The 17,630-nt window shown below is 42.5% G+C and overlaps 2 gene segments (V, D, J or C); both read left to right on the top strand.

Annotated features, from left to right (window-relative positions):
• LOC115480424 overlaps positions 1–9,842 on the top strand; it is a 57,816-nt gene extending 47,974 nt beyond the window's left edge. The window contains 2 exon segments of the V gene segment in view: positions 5,739–5,779; positions 9,260–9,842. Of these exon segments, the coding sequence occupies positions 5,739–5,779; positions 9,260–9,573 (355 nt within the window).
• The window catches only part of LOC115480422, a 189,986-nt gene extending 173,322 nt beyond the window's left edge, over positions 1–16,664 (top strand). The window contains 2 exon segments of the V gene segment in view: positions 12,803–12,840; positions 16,082–16,664. Of these exon segments, the coding sequence occupies positions 12,803–12,840; positions 16,082–16,395 (352 nt within the window).
• Positions 16,665–17,630: the final 966 nt, after the last annotated feature.

Here is a 17,630-nt window from a genome sequence, read left to right as displayed (position 1 = left end):
TTATGCTCCATCTACTGGGGGAGGGGCAATAGAGAGCTAAAAAATTATGTCCACAGATGGAAATGAATTGGACCTGATTAGGTTTTTAGTCCAAGTGTTTCCTGAAAGCTTCATCAGCTCCCTTTGGGACACAAATCACCCAACTGGTCTCAGGAGTTTAAGTTGCTCTTTATGCCTCCTGATCTTCTTTATCTATATCCCAGAGCAAAAGCTGTTCCTGGAAACCAGGAATCACATTCTTCTCAACAGAACCAGGGCTGTGCATATCTGACCATGTCGGGCTTGAATTTGTGCTACGCCTGGGAGATATTTGAATCCTGTACTTCACCAGCTCCCCACAGCTCAGTTGTCTCGGAACTGAGATGCAGGTGTACTAGAACATCATGTCTGGACTGAGGAACCATGTCACTTCATGTGAAAGTTCAGATTTACATTTGAAGGTGGGACCAGTGCACCAGTGTATCAGACACGGCTGAGAGTGCACTTTGATCATAACCAGGAGGTCCAAGGCAGGATTTGGGCTTCTCTAACTGAGCAAGATACAGATTGAGAAGTGCAGTAAGTGAGATGTTCTTTATGTTTTGTACAAACAAAAGTAGAAAGTTCCCTGGAACTCAATGAATTTGCTGCAGGATATATTTCAACAAAGTCTCAGTTTGTTAGATGTCTGTCTTTTTTTGCTTGGTAGTTTCTTCTGCCCTTTGATGAGCTTTCAGCTTAATTGGAGGCAACCTCTTATAGGCAGTTCTCATAAGAGGTTGACTACTAGTCTAGCTGTTCTGGTGATGATTCTATGCCAGCAGCCAGGAGCAGCAAACCTTGGATCTCTCCAGAGCCCTGCTAATCTGGACCCTGAGTCTGACCACTGGACTCTGCTGATGAGCGATGGTGCACTCTGTTTCCCTTAATGGCCTGTGAACCCTTCCTTTGTGGCACCCCCAACCTGGGAATTGTGTACTGCCGTACAGAGGACCTGGGCTCATCACAATCCCTGAGCCACCAAGATCAGCCTGGTAGTATAGAACCTTAACCAATGGAATTACGTCAAAAGCACTGCTTATATTCCCAGGATTACATCTTTGAAAAGGGAAAGGCATCTGCATCTTTCTGTGGGAATTGTCATTTATTCATTGTTGCTCAACAGAACTCAAGACCTAGCTCTAGAGAACTAGGATGACTTACTAAGTTCTGGATGTACTGATAAATTCCTATTACTCCAGAAGCTTCTGATATTATTTATTCAACCTCCATAGAGGTCCCAAGCCAAGATGGTCTAGATGAGTTTTTGAGATCATGTAGACCTTTCTTCACATGTGACCAGAATACTCTTATCACCCTTCATGTTCTTAACATCACTCGGATGATAAAGGCCATGAGCAGGCTAGGATTACAGCACAAGAATCACCCTGAAACCACAACCCAAGAAAATATATCACAACATACTTAAAAGAGGCTTTGAAAGGACCTAGGAGAGATGGGATGACACCAGAACACTAACTATCCTTCAGAAGAACTGGTGTCTCCAGGTAAGGACATCTGTGTTCACAGATACCTTGTTGATGAGGAACTTTCTCTGCTAACTGAAATGTCAGCTGTTCACTATGTTGTTTGATAGTTCAGTCAATCATTATTTGGGTTAGCATCCCTAGAAGAATTCTTTTGTGACTTGTTATGGACACCTGAAGGAGCCATGGATTTTGTCCATGAGGGATTATGTGGTTGGACTTAGAGATTTTTTGATTCATTAACATTAATCCTGTATGTTTTTTTCTGTGTATTTCTGTTCCCTTGTTCATTAACAGTAGTTCCATTCTTTCTGTGTATTGTATTGTTGCTTTGTTTGTTAGCAGTGATCCCAAATAATTTTTTCTCTGTACTCCTATTCCCTTGCTCATTAACACTACTCCAGTATATGGTCTAGAATGCTTATTTTATGTCTTTTTCCATTTGCAAAGGCCTACCCAAACTGCCCAAATAAGACCATTCCGTTTTTCTCGTAATTTAATTAATTACCATAATTCTTTGTATTTTAAGTTGAAATTAATTTGTTGTATTGATAACTTGGATTTTCTCTGTTCTTTTTTTTTTTCTTTGTAGACATTAAGGGCCCTGTTTACTAAGGTGCGCTAGCATTTTAGCGCCTACACAAAATTAGCGCACGCTGTGTAGGCGACCATAGGAATATTGTGGACACCTACACAGCATGCGCTAATGGTTAGCGCGTGCTAAAAGCACTAACACGCCTCTAGCGCAGCTTAGTAAACAGGGCCCTAAATTATAGAAAGAATTTAAACCACTGAGACATTTATTTCACCATCAGTATATCAACTTTAAATAAACTTGGAAACTATTATATTCACATACACCTATAAAGGTCAGTGACCACTTGGGGAGTAAGGGGGTTGTGCCTTAATCCCTTCAATGGTCACTTAGGGCACCTTTTAGTCAGTCATGATTGAAACAGGTTTAGCCAAAAATATCTTAATTTTGGCCAGAGATATTTTCATTTTGTTCCATTATTGCAGAAAAATGTCTATATTTTGGTGCCACAGATGTCCCACCCAAAACACACCCCCCAACATGCTCTCTTGAAGTTTAGATGAACTGTGGAGCAAAATGTCAAAAATCAGGGTGTCAAAAATCGCAACTTGAACATTGTTGATTGAAAGCAACAACCTTCTGCCACCTTATGATGTTTTTTGGACTGTTTTTGTTTCAAAAAAATAAACCCCATAATGTTCCACAAAAATGAACATATAAGTAGGAAGGAAAAAGCCTCAGAGATTCAAGCTAAAGTTGCCATGGAATTGGGTGGCTTTTTTAAGTTGCCTGCAGACACTTTTCAACAGTCACAGGTTGCGACTTTTTGGGTGGTTTTTGAGTGGCTGCCCGCCAGTTCTGGCTCTGTCTCTAGTGCTCACCCTATTGGTCAAATTTAGAACTGGAATGAGGCTTGGTGCATCTCAAGCCTCATTCCAACTCCAAATTTGACCAATAGGAGGGTGAGGTGGATGATGAGGTCATCAGCTGATGATGACCTCATCAGTTGTGCTGCAGTGCTCAGCAGCACTGGAGAGCAAGGCAGTGAGCAGAGCAGTGGGTGACCATGTGGATTGGATTTTGGAGGATGAGGAGGCAGAGGAAGTGTACAACAGTATACAGGTGAGGTAGTGACTACAGGCCTGGGGGAAACAGACCTCCCCCCCCCCCCCCCCCCCCCGCACACACACATACACACACTCTTCACATATTTATTTTGGGCTGCTTTTGGGCATCTGTTGGGCAGGAAAAGTTTTCACCATCTGGCAACTCAAAGCAACCAAGTGCTTCAGTGCATCCAGTCTTTAGCATATATATTCATTGCTGTGGTACATTATATTTGTGAAGTTTTTTCTTATAGGTTTGTTTTTACAGGGCATGTAAACAGAACAGGGTCAATATTCAAAGCAATGTAACCGGCCTGAAATGGCTCCTTACCAGTTAAATCACTTGTTTGGGGCTATCCACAGATATTCAATGGCACTTAACTAGTTAAGACTGCTAAACTCAAAGCCAGCTATTTGGGTGGTCTAGGGGCGGAGTCAGCACTTTTGCGGTTAAGTGCCGATATTCAGCACTTAACTGCCTAAGTTTAGTGGTTAAATTGAACCGCATAAAAGTCAATCCTATCATTATGCGGTGATGCTTATGTGGTTAAGTGCTGAATATTGCACTTAATCACATAAAAGACAGTCGGTCTTATAAACCCAGATATTCAATGCTGGTGCCTGAACATGGAGGTCCTTTTACCAAACTGCAGGAAAAAAAGACCCTATACTTGCGGCAGGAGCCGTTTTTCCCACGTGCCAGGGCCTTTTTTGCTGCAGCAGGTAAAAGCCCCCAGACAAACATGGCCATGCGGTAAGAGAACTCTTACCATGTGGCCAAGAGGCGGGGAGCCCTTACCACCACCCCTTTAGATGGCGATAAGGGCTCTCACGGTAACCTTTACTACCAGGTTACCACTACACAAGCTATTTCCGGAGGTTTTCTTTTTCTCCCGCAGAGAGGTGTGGTAGCCATGTTAGTCCCGGAAATGGCGCACGCTCAGGGCAGAACTACCGCCAGTGGCCACATTGGGCCAGCAGTAGTCCCTATTTAGTGTTCGGTAAGCCCGAGTTGGGCTTACCGATGCTTTGTAAAAGACCCCCCAAGGTCAGGTATTGAATAGGCGGCTAAAGTATCAACACCAACAGTTTCAAGTTGCTAACATGAATCTGTTTTTACTGTTTGTTTGTTTGTGTGCTGGCCAGTAGTGACAATTCTCAAACAATTTCCAACCCAACAAAAAAAAAAAAAATCAGAAAAAGGTCACAATCACCATTGTATAACTGAAGGTCTAGTTGTAACAACTGGAGTCTAAAATATTTGACCACGTTGTAAGTGAATCCACTTAATGGTGGGTAATGAGTTTGATAACAAAAAAATGGGGTCCACCCTTGAATGCAATATAAGTGATCCTGTTTTACATGAGGTATACAAACCTAGGAACAGTGTTACCAAAATGTGGTAAACATTAGTAGTGGCTTAACGTGGATTTCCTGCATGGTAGCTGCAAATTTTACGTGGCACCTGGGGGGCAGAACCAGTATTTTCCTATGTAGGTCCTTTGTTAATGTTCCCATTCATGCATGGCACTTGCTGGCAGTTAGCATGGAATTACTTAGCACCTTAATACTTTATAGGATTAGATTGTAAAAATCTCAGAGACTGGGAAATATGTAATGCATTTGAATGCAAATTGCCTTTGAACTACTTCTGAAAAGCCATGAGCTAAGAAAAATATTACTTACAGAAGCATAGCAACCTGGAAATGCACCCCGTGCAACACACCCCCAAGTGCTCCTGCCCCGCCCACCCATCACGGCCATGCAAGGCAGGGTCAATGGACAGTGTGCAGTTTTGGCACTTCGCCTCCCTTATGTCCTGTGCTGGCTGCACATAGCTAGCTATGGCCCTGATAAATGACACTTTTCCCAAACAAATATAATCACAGTTCCATAATAAGTCTATCACAAAATCTAACTCATTTTGAGGGGGTTTTTATTTAAAAAATTCCAACTTATTTTGTGAAATAAATTGTAAATATAAGAATAAGAACCAAAGCACTTATGTCCAAAAGGCAAATCCACACACACACATACTGTATGGCGGAGCTATTATATTTTCTCTGGGAGGAATGTCAATTATATTGACATAACTGTTACAGCTAGACCTCCCAATAATATGATGGTCCTTACATTTTTTTTAAATTAAAAATTTCAGATTTTTTTTGTCAAGTTGGATCTTATTTGAGTGTTGTTTGTTTTCTTCCTGGTGGATAGTATTGTTTGGACCTTTCTAGTTAAATTGTAGCAATGTCATGGCATATTCAGAATGAAATTTACCCCAGCAGTAGAGGTGTTGTGATAATGTAACTGAAGCTGAAAACGGTGCAATTGCTACACACAGTCTGAATGTTGACGACAGTACAGTTCTACTTGTGATGGTTGTTCTATGGATGATGGTGATGGTGTAGAAGGAGGGAAAAATTATTCTTGATTTTCAAAGTCTGGTGGATTTTTCGTGCTACTGTGACGGTCTCCAAAGATGAGGATCCTGGGCCCAGTTCACTGGATTAATAAAATTGATGGGACTCCAGTCATGCTTACATCTGCTGTAACCAGTAGGACGAGTATTTGCATGGCCATGAGACACTGTGGGTATATATTCGGTGGAGGAACTCAGCTCAGTATCCTCAGTAAGTAATATAATTGCTCTTCATCTTTCCTTCTCAATGGTAATTTTTAAGTTTTGTGATTTTTCACCCCTTTTCCTCTCTTAGTCCTGGGTTTGGGTCTTCCCTACAGATTATTTGATTCTAAAACTTATGTGATACTGTTTTCAACCTCAAAGGGAGCTGAATTTGATACTGGAATGTTTATTGTTGGATGAGATTTTCAATTTTGTTCAGTAATCAAAATATCTCTATGGTCTAAACTAACAACAAGTTTTCCTTTCTAGTCAATTTCTTGTGAGAAATAGGCACTTTATTGCAATCTCTACTAGCCTATATAACTTTGGGCATCTCTTTTAACAGAAAATTCTGCAGACACTTTGTTGTAGTAAAGACATTGCTCCGTTTGGGAAGGGAATACCCTTTATAACGTGCTAAAATGTTCTTCTTCTAAGCGTTCAAATTTGAAGTGTGAAAATGAAATGGGAAAGGGTTGTTGAATAGTAATAAGAGGTTTATTTCACATACAAAACAATCCTTTAACAATCCGAGTTTGTGGGAATCAGTTGTGGGAACAGGAGCCATTTGTAAATTTGGCTTTATTTATTTATTGGGATTTATTAACCTCCTTTATGAAGAGATTCATCCGAGGCAGTGTACAGCAGGTACAGTTTAGTGACTAAGGGGTTTTTTTACTAAGCCACGGTAGCGTTTTTAGCTTGCAGTAGAAATCAGCTGCTGGTAAACGCCAAGATGCCCGTTATATTCCCATGGGCATCTCGGCATTTATCGTCGACTGATTACCGCGAGCTAAAAACGCTACCGCGGCTTCGTAAAGGGCCCCCTGAAAGAGTTGAGCTGTGTTCTGGAAACAGAAAAAGCCATGGGACTTGTTCCCCAGGAATGACCTGTGACCCTTTTCCCCTTAACTCCGATTCTGCATTCTCTGATTCTGGTGCCCTGTGCAAACATTGGGTCATCGCTTATGAATATTATTTATTGATTGATTATGATTTATTTACCACCTTTTTGAAGGAATTAGGGGAATCACTGCTGGTGAGGGGTAACTGGATCAGCCAGCATCTGTCGGAGTCTAGGCACCTGCAGTGTTACAGGACTCTTGACTGGTGAGCAGAAGTCAGGAACTTCTGTTTAAGAAAAAAAAGATAAAAACAAAGATGTTCAATTGTATGACTTGTAAGTTTGGATGTACAGTAACGGCTCCTTTTACAAAGCCATGCTAGTGATTCCAGCGCGGCAAATGCAGTGAAGCCCAATCAATTCCTATGGGCTTGGTCGCACTTACCAGGCAGGAATCGCTAGCGCAGCTTTATAAAAGGAGCCGTAAGTGTCTTAAATTTTAGTGATTTTATTAATTATGAAATTAATGTTAGTAATTTTAATTATGTAATTATAAATTGGAAACCTTAAACTACTATATTTAATTTTAAAATACTATTCTGTAGTTAGATTGATCTCTCAGCCTAGTGACAAGGGAATTTAAAAATCTGAAATGGTATTTATTTGGCAAATTTGTTACCCGCCTTTCAGACATGCCCAAGCTGGGGTACAAGACACAAGTGTGCAAACCCAGTTGTGTTCTTTCAGCGTATTATGATTTCTCAGGTTATTGAACAAGGGCAATGTCTGTGGATTAGCAATGACAAAACAATGAACCACTATGCGATGTGAATCTTGTACGACTAATATTCATATTAGGGCAAGAGACCTAAGATTAACAGAAAACATGCAGGTAATGTATTGAATGAGTTTTAAATGATATGGCAGCAATGATATGCAGTTATTGAGAGGACACACGAAACAGGGAAACATTCCTGGTATCAGCTCTTGGAGAGGCGGACTCACTTATCACTGTAATAAATACCAGTCAATCAGTACTTATATAGACTGATTGATTAATGGGAGTTAATGAGGATAGTTAAGGAAAGGAACCTGTGTATCTCTGAGAATCCGCAGAGTCCTCCAGTCCCACTGAAGTGTCCTGAGCAGAAGGAGGGACCTTACGCTCTGCAGCAGTGAGCTAGTGTCCAGCAACATCAGTTCATGCATTCCAGATGTGGATGAGTGGAAGAACAGTCTGCAGTTTTGAACTGCATATATTTTAATTCTGAGCATGCATTATGCCATTAACTTTTATGATCAGCTCACGTGAAAAAAGAGAAACAAAGGTGAGAGGCAGATGTTTTAAAGAGCTGCAGAACTCCAACGTAAGAAGAACATAAGTGTTGCCATATTGGGATAGACTGGGCTTGATGGACCTTTGGTCTTTCCCAGTATGGCAATACTTATGTACTTATGTACCGAACATTAATCAAGCCCAGTATCCTGTTCCAACAGTGGCCTATCCAGATCACAAGTACCTGGCAAGATCCCAGAACACTAAAAAAGATTTTATGCTGCTTATCCTACAGATAAGCAGTGGATTTTCCCAAATCCATCTTCATAACGGCGTATGGACTTTTCTTTCAGGAAATTATCCAAACCTTTTTTAAATCCTGCTAAGCTAACTGCTTTTACCACATTCTCTGGCAACGAATTCCAAAGTTTAATTACACATTGAGTGACAAAATATTTTCTACAGTTTGTTTTAAATTTACTATCTATGGAACTTTGTAAGTCTGAGTGCTTTGAAAATGAGTCCCTTAGTAGGTTCATTGCATGTCCCCTAGTCCTATTATTTTTGGAAAGTGTAAACAAGCAATTCACATCTACCCATTGCACTCCACTCAGTATTTTAGTATTAATATTACTGGATGTGTCTTTAGTTGGTGGCAAACTAGAGATATAGTCATATCCTTACTTATGGATTTGTTACTTTTGATCTCCCATCAACGGAAATTCCAAAAACAAGTAATAGGTAGTTAAATGTAAGAAGAAATAATACCATCCCAGTTGTATGCAGGCATACCTAGGAATAGATGTTACTGTGGAGGGCTGGCTAGAGAGCACTGCAGGAGGCTTTATTGTAGGGCTTCTGTTAATTATTTGTGGGGTGAGGAGATACATTGTTTAATATTATATGATTTCATATTTATGCTGTTGAATTTTCAACTTTTAAGCCACCCTGAGTTGTCCTTTAGTGGACTGGAATGGTGAGATATAAATTGCAAAATAAACAGCTCTCTCTTAATCTTGACTGTTCCACTGGTTGATCCTCTTGGTGTCAGCCTTCAAAGCCTAAGTAATGAATCAGACAATAAGGGAGAGAGAGAGATTAGCATCTCACAGGCCAGTGCACTAATGGGGCAATAATGCCCAATGAATCCGGGATGGGGAACAATTTGGCAAAGATGTCCCACAGGCCTTTCATGAAAGATTCCCCGCTTGTATCTAGCCACCATTATATTCCCACATCCTTCCATATCTCTTTTGTGATTAATATTAATAACTGACAATCTGAGATCATAACAAGAGCTTCAGTTTGTGACTTTCCTAATCTGAATGTCTCCTTTTTCTTTTCTCTTGCTCTTTCTCTCTTTACAGCGGATAAGGTGAAAGCTCCATCTGTGCAGCTCTTCCCTCCATCCAAGGAAGAGCTGGATACAAACAGTGCCACTCTGGTCTGCTCCATGGTGGGATTTTATCCAAACTCCTTGAGCGTGTCCTGGCTCGTCGATGGGCAGAAAGTGACATCTGGCGTGGAGACCAGCAGAGCCACCAAGCAAAGTGACAATCTGTTCATGGCCACCAGTTACCTGTCCTACCCAAACTGGAAGAATGTGAAGAACTGCACCTGTGAGGTGACTCACGAAGGAGTGAAAGTCACAAAGTCTGTAAACCCATCAGAATGTTCTTAACCCTTCAGGCTGTGTCTGTGACACTCACCTGTACCCTCTGTCACTTTCCCATCATGCTGTTCAGCACCTCTCTTTCCAGGGAGACCTTCCCCTAATTCCACTGTTCAGGGTCTGCTATGCTCTCCCAGTTTCACTGCAGGACATTACTAGTTACAAGTAGCCAGGCCTCCAGAGTTCTGTACAGACTGGATGCCCTCTAGTCCCTTCTTCCCTGCTTTTGTTTAATATATTTTGTTGTTACTTCAATAAAACACTTGAACATCAGCTTACATATTCTGATTAAGTGTCTTTTCCCCTGTTTTATCAGTTCCTGTTTTTAGATGTTGAGACACGGTAGAAGGCCTCAGGCTGAATGATGTCAGTTCTTGAGTGGTGTTACCACCTGGGGCCTGTATAATGTTCATGTAATATTTTGTGTGTACTCTGATGTCGAAGGGTTTGTTCATTATGAGTGCTCCTATCTGCCTTTGCCCAGCTTGCTCTGGTGTGGAACTTGGGGCTGCACCTGTGCTACAGTGCTGGGAATTTCCTTATGCTCAAAGTCAGCTGTAAGCTCTTTTGGGAGGGGACAGCATGACCATATAATTCATTTCATGGGATGCTGTATATACACATATACATACAGTAACTAATACATTCACCAAAGCATGTCAATTCATTTCCAAAATTCCATTGTAAAGACTTGAAGTTATTATAAGTGAGTCTGAAATCTGCAGCTGGCAGTGAGTGAACATGCTGTCAGCCTTCTCTCTGTTCACACTCAGAGACCCTGTGCACTCAGGGCCAGGGTATTCTTATACTTGAGGAGAAGTGCAGGGTCCTCAAAAAGTCATTAGTGCATGTATAGATAGCTGCATGCCTTTCCACTGAGAAGGATTTTGTAAGCAGGAGGTAACGTGAGTGGTTTATATAATGAAGACAGTCTGGTCCACAGGGTCTTAAACTGACGTCATTTGCTCCCTTCCTGACTCACAGCTTTGGCTAAAGGATGCTGCTCACCCCATCCCCAACCACCCCATCCTCAGGACAATGTATGTTTATTACTGTGTCACACACAGAGACCAAAAGCAGCAGAGTCCAGATTGAGCAGCTACACTGACCAGTCAAGCCAGCAAAAGGACAAAAGGAGAGGGGAGAGGTGTAGGGATACATGAGAGAAGGGATGAGAAGAGGAGGGGGAAAAGTTGAGGGGAAAAGAAGACAGAAGAGAAGAGCAACCAGGTGAGAGGATGAGGTGAGCAAAGGGGGAAGGAGGAGACCAGCGAAGAAAATAGGGGAACAGATGAGAGAAGGGGGTTGCATAATGCATCAATGTCAATCACCACAAATGATTCAGTTAAAATAAAATTATAACACTGAAAGCAGTTTACACTGAGAGACACTGCTGAGCTCAGAAGAGGCACCCGAGGTCTACAATTGGCTCGAAATCAGTTGATGTTTTCTCACTGTTCCAGCTACAACCTCCCTTCACAATTCAGCTTCTTTTCTGAATCAGCCAAAGATGTAGCACCCAAATGTTATTTGCTATATTGTACACAAATGGATTGAGTGGTTTCTGAGATACTAAATAAACGCTATTGCCATGGGTCAGGACCCTGCTGAGCCCTATGTATTATAAGCCTCTCACACCAAAAGTCACAGGCTGACTTCTGGAATTCTCTGCAAGGAGGTTCACCTACTCCTGCAGACATGATGGGCACTGCCACTTACAGATAGGGTGCACTTACCCTCAGGAGATGCTGGACTTCAAGGATCTCTGATGGACAGGAAGAAGGTGTAGATGTTGGACTGTTGGTATGGATGAGCAGCCTGGATAGGCCCCATAGTCTGTTTCTGCCATTTTATTTAATGTTGCCATGAAAAGGGCACTTGCACACAGGGACAGTACACACTCATACTCAGGAGTGGATGGGGAAGTCATCTAAGGATCTAATGTTACAGGCTGTGTGAATGGAAATGGTAGATGGAGGATCCATAGCTGGGTTACTGTCCTGAGCTTAAGGCACCTTTAACACTTTCTTGCTAATTCACATTTCGAGAATACTCACTCAAAGAGATATTGTACATTTAGAGTCAGAGAGAGCATGGACTCACACTCAGAGGTAGTGTGCATTCATACTTAGGCAGCTCAGTGTTTACAGAAGAACTCATTTCTGCATGGACAGATCACAATAGGCCAATCCACTGGTGGGGCCTTAATGGGTTGGGGGAGGGGGCTGGGAGGTTAATCTCATTAAAATAGTCTGCAAAGCATTAGACCTGAGAGCTGCCTTAATGTGTGTGGGAAGCAAGATCCACTGTGCCCCTCTGCCACATTCATCAGATCTCAGGACTGAGGGAGTACGGCCTGGTCACTCCAGCTGCTTTGCCAAGGTGATGGTAATATCTCTACTTTCTTCAGTTGCGGACTCGCCCACCTCTCCCATTCCTGAAACTCTCCAGCTCCAACAGAATTACAAAAGTAGATTTACTGAGTACTGACACCAGGGGAAGCCTGAAACTAATGCTGGATCCCACTCAACCAGTATGGATCATCAATACAATTATATATCATTGATACCAACTTACAGGAACAGCTGTGTTCCTAGTTACCAACAAGGATAAAGTAGCAAATTTCCAACTGATTCCGCGGGGAAAACAACTCAGTGGTTGAGACATTCACGGACACTCAAGAGACATGCAGAACTCAATCCTCTGCAAATTCTCCAGCATCCTGGTCCAGTCTCTCCTGCAGCCCAATAGACCCATCATATTCATATTCCAAGACTATTTTCAGGAGATCAGCCTGCAGGTAGACATGCCATGCACCCAGAAAACAAGAGGATCATCTCAGTGATGCTCAGGTACATCAGAGGATTGCATACAGAGGTCTGTCTCCTCTCAGTTCCATCTCCCAGGATCTGTGTCACTTAGGATAACTACAAATCTGTGTATTGACAAATCTCACCTGGAATTAGGTCATAGGTGGCAAGGAGCCCTCATCCTCTGCTGCCTGTTTTAGTAACTGAAGGCTTTGGGCTCAATTCGAGTGCATCATGTGTCTCCCAGATAATAGAGTATCTGAGGGATAAGAGTGTTCCATCCATACCTCCTTATTTATTAACTTTTACCTTTTCTACCATGTTTACTTGGCCCTGTAAATGTCATTGAGATCACAGCAGCAACAGATGGACTCCCAAGTGTGAAGAAGACTCCAGGGGAGGTTTTTGTACAGCTCTGCACCACAGTGGTGGATCTTCGGTGAAGGAACCCAACTCAACGTCCACTGTAAGTAACAGACTCCTTCCATTTCTTCTCATGGGAAGCTTTTCTACTTTTCTTCTCCTTTTCCACTGTTTTTTCTCCTGGCCCTTGGTGGTCTCTCTTCTTGAAAGCCAGTCCAATAATATTGAAAGTAGTGATATAAAGTGTTTTCTTCCATACAGAGACTGCTTCAGTTGCAGCACTTCTGTGCTCTACTGTTTAATGCTGGAAGGTAGTCTGGGCATTTTGAGTACAGCAGCGATTAGGATTAATAATGATCTGAAACAGAATGTGTCCAAAGGGTTTTGGAAGAGCCACCGTCACTGGTAGTTACTTCCAACACTCCCATTATAAAGCAGGAAAGGGTCCATGGAGCAGCTAGGGCTGGCTGGGGTTTTCTCATTAAACTGGGAGAGCTGGACTTCTGCAGGGTACTTGGAAGCACATTTTCACTGAGACAAAACCACCATTTTTTCCTTCTCTTTAATTATGGTATCTCTGTGACAGAGGAATGGGGTAATGCTCCTAGGGCTAGATAGCAGAACCAGGATTTCATGATAGAGAAAGCAAGAATGTATTAGAACCAGAACATGCAATTACAGGAACGGTTTGCTTTTCTCACTTGTCCTGAAGTTTAGAGTTTCAGCTATTAATTACCTTGGCTAAATAAATGTAGATGTATAAAGGGTGAATAGAAAAGTTGGGAAATATGGGGCTGACTGGTTTTACCTCAGTCTGGTGCTGACACAAAGACTGAAGACAGGGAGGTGTTTGTACTAAATCTAAAGTGTTAAGAAACTGACTAGAAACATTTTCACTTCTGAGTTGGTATTAAATTCCATCTATGAACGCAGGAAAAAAAATCACTTGGAGGCTGGCCTTATTTTTATTTATTTATTTATTTATTATGACCTTTGTATTCTGCATGATCCCAAACAGAGTTCAGATTCAATGTGGCTTACAATCCAATTATAAACAGGTACTATCTGTATCCCTAGAGGGCTGATCATCTTGGTTTTTGTGAGGGTTAAGTGACTTACCCAGGATCACAAGGAACTGTAGTGGGAATTGAACCCAGGATGCTGGGATCAAAGTCCACTGCACTGTTAGGCCACTACTCCATGCCTTTAGTGAATGGACTTCTAAATCTGTGTCCAGGGAAAAACCTGGATGAATCAGATAGAAATTGCTTGAATTCAAAGAACATAGAAACCAGTTCCTAAGCTGCTTTTCTGAACTATATCTCATTTCCTTCCACAGCCATTCTGTGTCTACTATCTCTCTCTAACCAACTCTGACTCCTTTTTTATCCTCTGTGACTATGTGCAACTGTTTCTTTCTGAGTAAATCTCTCTTTCTGAGTCTCTGCTCCCCACTCCCTGAATCTCTGTGACTTGCCTCTTTCTGAGTCAGGCTTTCTCTCCATGTCTCTGCCCTGTAATCTCCTTCCTTTTCAGATTCTTAGTTCTAGGTTTTCCTTTGTATCTCTTCTCTTATTCTTTGTCAGTATCTCTTTCTGCCTCTCTGGCTCTCTTAGTCTGTTTTTTTCTCTTTTTGATTTTCTGCCTGTGAATGTCTTTTCGGTAATTTTTTGTGATGCGCTTTCTCTCTCTCTCTGAATTTGTGTTTCTTCTTTTTCTGAGTCTCTGTCCCTGTGACTGCCTCTATTTCTCTTCTCTCTGATTCTCTGTCTCTTTGGTGTCTCTCTTGGTCACTGCATCTATCAGGTAGGATTTTGCAGGTCCTTCCTTTTGTTGCTTACTGCCTAACCTGCCCTCACACTCTGCTCAGAGAGTAAAGTCACCACATTAACACAGCAGCCCCCCCCCCCCACTGCCCCCCCAGCCTCCACTGCACCATCATTTCCAGCGCTAAGCACATTTGTAGCGCCAGATACTACTGTGCTGTGCGCTGCCCGGTTACTACCGCCAGGTTAGCGCGGGAGCCCTTACCGCCACCTCAATAGGTGATGGTAAGGGCTCCTCAATGGTGTTAAGAGCTCTCCCTCAAAATGGCTGCCCGGCATTACTTGCCGCCTGGCCATTTCCTGAAGGAAAGCGAGACCGGCCCTTTTACCAGCTGCTGTCAAAGGGGGCCTCAGTGCGCGTATAAAACAGGCACCAACGCCAATGCAGGCCCCCTTTTGCCACAGCTTGGTAAAAGGGGGCCTAAAGTATTACTGTATCTTAAGGGCCCTGCTGACTAAGCGTAGCGTATGCTAAATGCTAAGAAACCCAGAGGTGTAAAAGGGGCTTCATAGCATTTAACGCACACTAAGCTTTAGTGAAAAGGTCCATTCGACTGTTTCAGCAGGAACAACATAATAGCACTGCCAAAACAAGGATCAGATTTATCTTTTCACGCTGTAGAAATATCTGAGACTCTTTAGCAAAGTAGATATTAGCAGAAATACATTGACATGTGAGCAAAGGGGTTCTGTTGGGAAACAGACTAATTCATGAATGTAAATGTAATCAGTCTTTTTTGTTTTTATTGTGCTTTCTTGTTGTAAACATCATGTGAATTATTAGTGTTAAAAAGTATATCAGGTATGATAACAAATAAATGAATATTTAATAGCACTTAGAACAATTCTTGCGTGTTAGTCTGCAAAGGATTCAGCCTGCTTTAGGATACCTAGGGAGAGAATGGAAGTCAGTGTCTCGGTTTAAAAAAATACTCTCACATTGTTTAATTGTACTTTTCTGTACTGTAGTCTTCCCTACGGTTCTATGTAAGCCACATTGAGCCTACAACTAGTGGGAAAATGTGGGGTATAAATGTATTAAATAAATAAATAAATAACTGAACATTGGAATGAACAAATGATTAAATGGTTACTTTGCTTACACCAACATTTCATGGCTCTATTTTTTTTCAGGAATTGATCTTTAGTAGCAGGCATAAGACTAGTGAGAGACTCCCATATTCCTGCTCCTGAAATTGGACCGGGGAGGGGGTGGGGTGGGGTGGGGTGGGGAAGGTTAGTTTACTAATTCCCATTATCCTATGCAGTTATTACATGGTGCTTCCTATAAAAACAGGTGCTCTGCCAATGACTTTCAAGAGCTATTGTATGCTAGGCAGGAGAAAGGTACAGGAGAATGCCACCTTGCTGTGTTTCACTAGACATTGGCTGAGTGCAATAGCACATGGGCAGGCTTCATATGATTTCTAAGTTTGAGGTCATTACAAGAGCTTCAGTTTGTGACTTTCCTAATCTGAATGTCTCTTTTTTTTTCTCTTGCTCTTCCTGTCTCTACAGCGGGTGAGGTGAAAGCTCCATCTGTGCAGCTCTTCCCTCCATCCAAGGAAGAGCTGGACACAAACAGTGCCACTCTGGTCTGCTCCATGGTGGGATTTTATCCAAAATCCTTGAGCGTGTCCTGGCTCGTCAATGGGCAGAAAGTGACATCTGGCGTGGAGACCAGCAGAGCCACCAAGCAAAGTGACAATCTGTTCATGGCCACCAGTTACCTGTCCTACCCAAACTGGAAGAATGTGAAGACCTGCACCTGTGAGGTGACTCACGAAGGAGTGAAAGTCACAAAGTCTGTAAACCCATCAGAATGTTCTTAACCCTTCAGGCTGTGTCTGTGACACTCACCTGTACCCTCTGTCACTTTCCCATTATGCTGTTCAGCACCTCTCTTTCCAGGGAAACCTTCCCCTAATTCCACTGTTCAGGGTCTGCTATGCTCTCCCAGTTTCACTGCAGGACACTACTAGTTACAAGTAGCCAGGCCTCCAGAGTTCTGTACAGACTGGATGCCCTCTAGTCCCTTCTTCCCTGCTTTTGTTTAATATATTTTGTTGTTACTTCAATAAAACACTTGAACATCGGCTTACATGTTCTGATTAAGTGTCTCTTTCCCTGTTTTATCAGTTCCTGATTTTAGATGTTGAGACAGGGCAGAAGGTCTCAGGCTGAATAATGTCAGTTCTTGAGTGGTGTTACCACCTGGGGTCTGTGCAATGTTCATGTAATATTTTATGTATACTGTGATGTCAAAGGGTTTGTTCATCATCAGTGCTCCTGTTTGCCTGTGCCCAGCTTGCTCTGATGTGGGACTCAGGCAGGGGTGTGCTGGTAAATTTTTAACAACAGGCTCTTTCTCCGGACGGACGTAGCCAGCTCTGCAGTTGGAAGGGCCAAGGGTGGCCGGGGGGGGGGGGGGGAGCAACACTTGCCTCTCTCTCCTCCCTCCCTTCATGCGGGCACACTAGGCATACCTTTGCTGGCAGCCAATAAATGGACTGCCCCACTCCCAAGGTCTTGCTCTGAGCAGCATGCTGAAACTTCTCACACATGCTGGAGAAGTCCCAGTCTGCTGCTCAGAGTTGGAAACAAGGAGCGGGGAACAGCAGCAGTCTATTTACTTGGCTGGCAGGGCTCAAAGTAAAAGAGAATTCAGCAGGGAGCCCAAGCCCACATTTTGGGAGCCAGTTGTTAAAGTAGCCATGGAGGGCCCTACTTTAACAACCGGCTCCCAAAATTCTTAAAAACTTAACAACCGGCTCTTGCGAGCCTGTGAGAGCCTGCTCCAGCACACCACTGGACTCAGGGCTGCTCCTATTCTGCAGTGCTATGAATTTCTTTGTGCTCCAAGTAAGCTCTTCATATAAGGGACAGCTTGACCTGTAAATCACTTCATAGGGTTCTGTAAATACACATAGACATATATTAACTAATACCTTCACCAAAATGTGTCAACTGATTCCAAAACTGCATTGTGAAGATTTGAAATTCTAAATGAGCTGGAAATGTGCAGAGTGGCCTGTCATTTCATTGCAAACAGAAGAGAACCGTCCTG

The sequence above is a fragment of the Microcaecilia unicolor genome, chromosome 11 (genome assembly GCF_901765095.1).
Source record: "Microcaecilia unicolor chromosome 11, aMicUni1.1, whole genome shotgun sequence".
Taxonomy (NCBI): domain Eukaryota; kingdom Metazoa; phylum Chordata; class Amphibia; order Gymnophiona; family Siphonopidae; genus Microcaecilia; species Microcaecilia unicolor.
The sequence above is the reverse complement of the archived record's forward strand: the minus strand, read 5'-3'. Positions and strand labels throughout refer to the sequence as shown.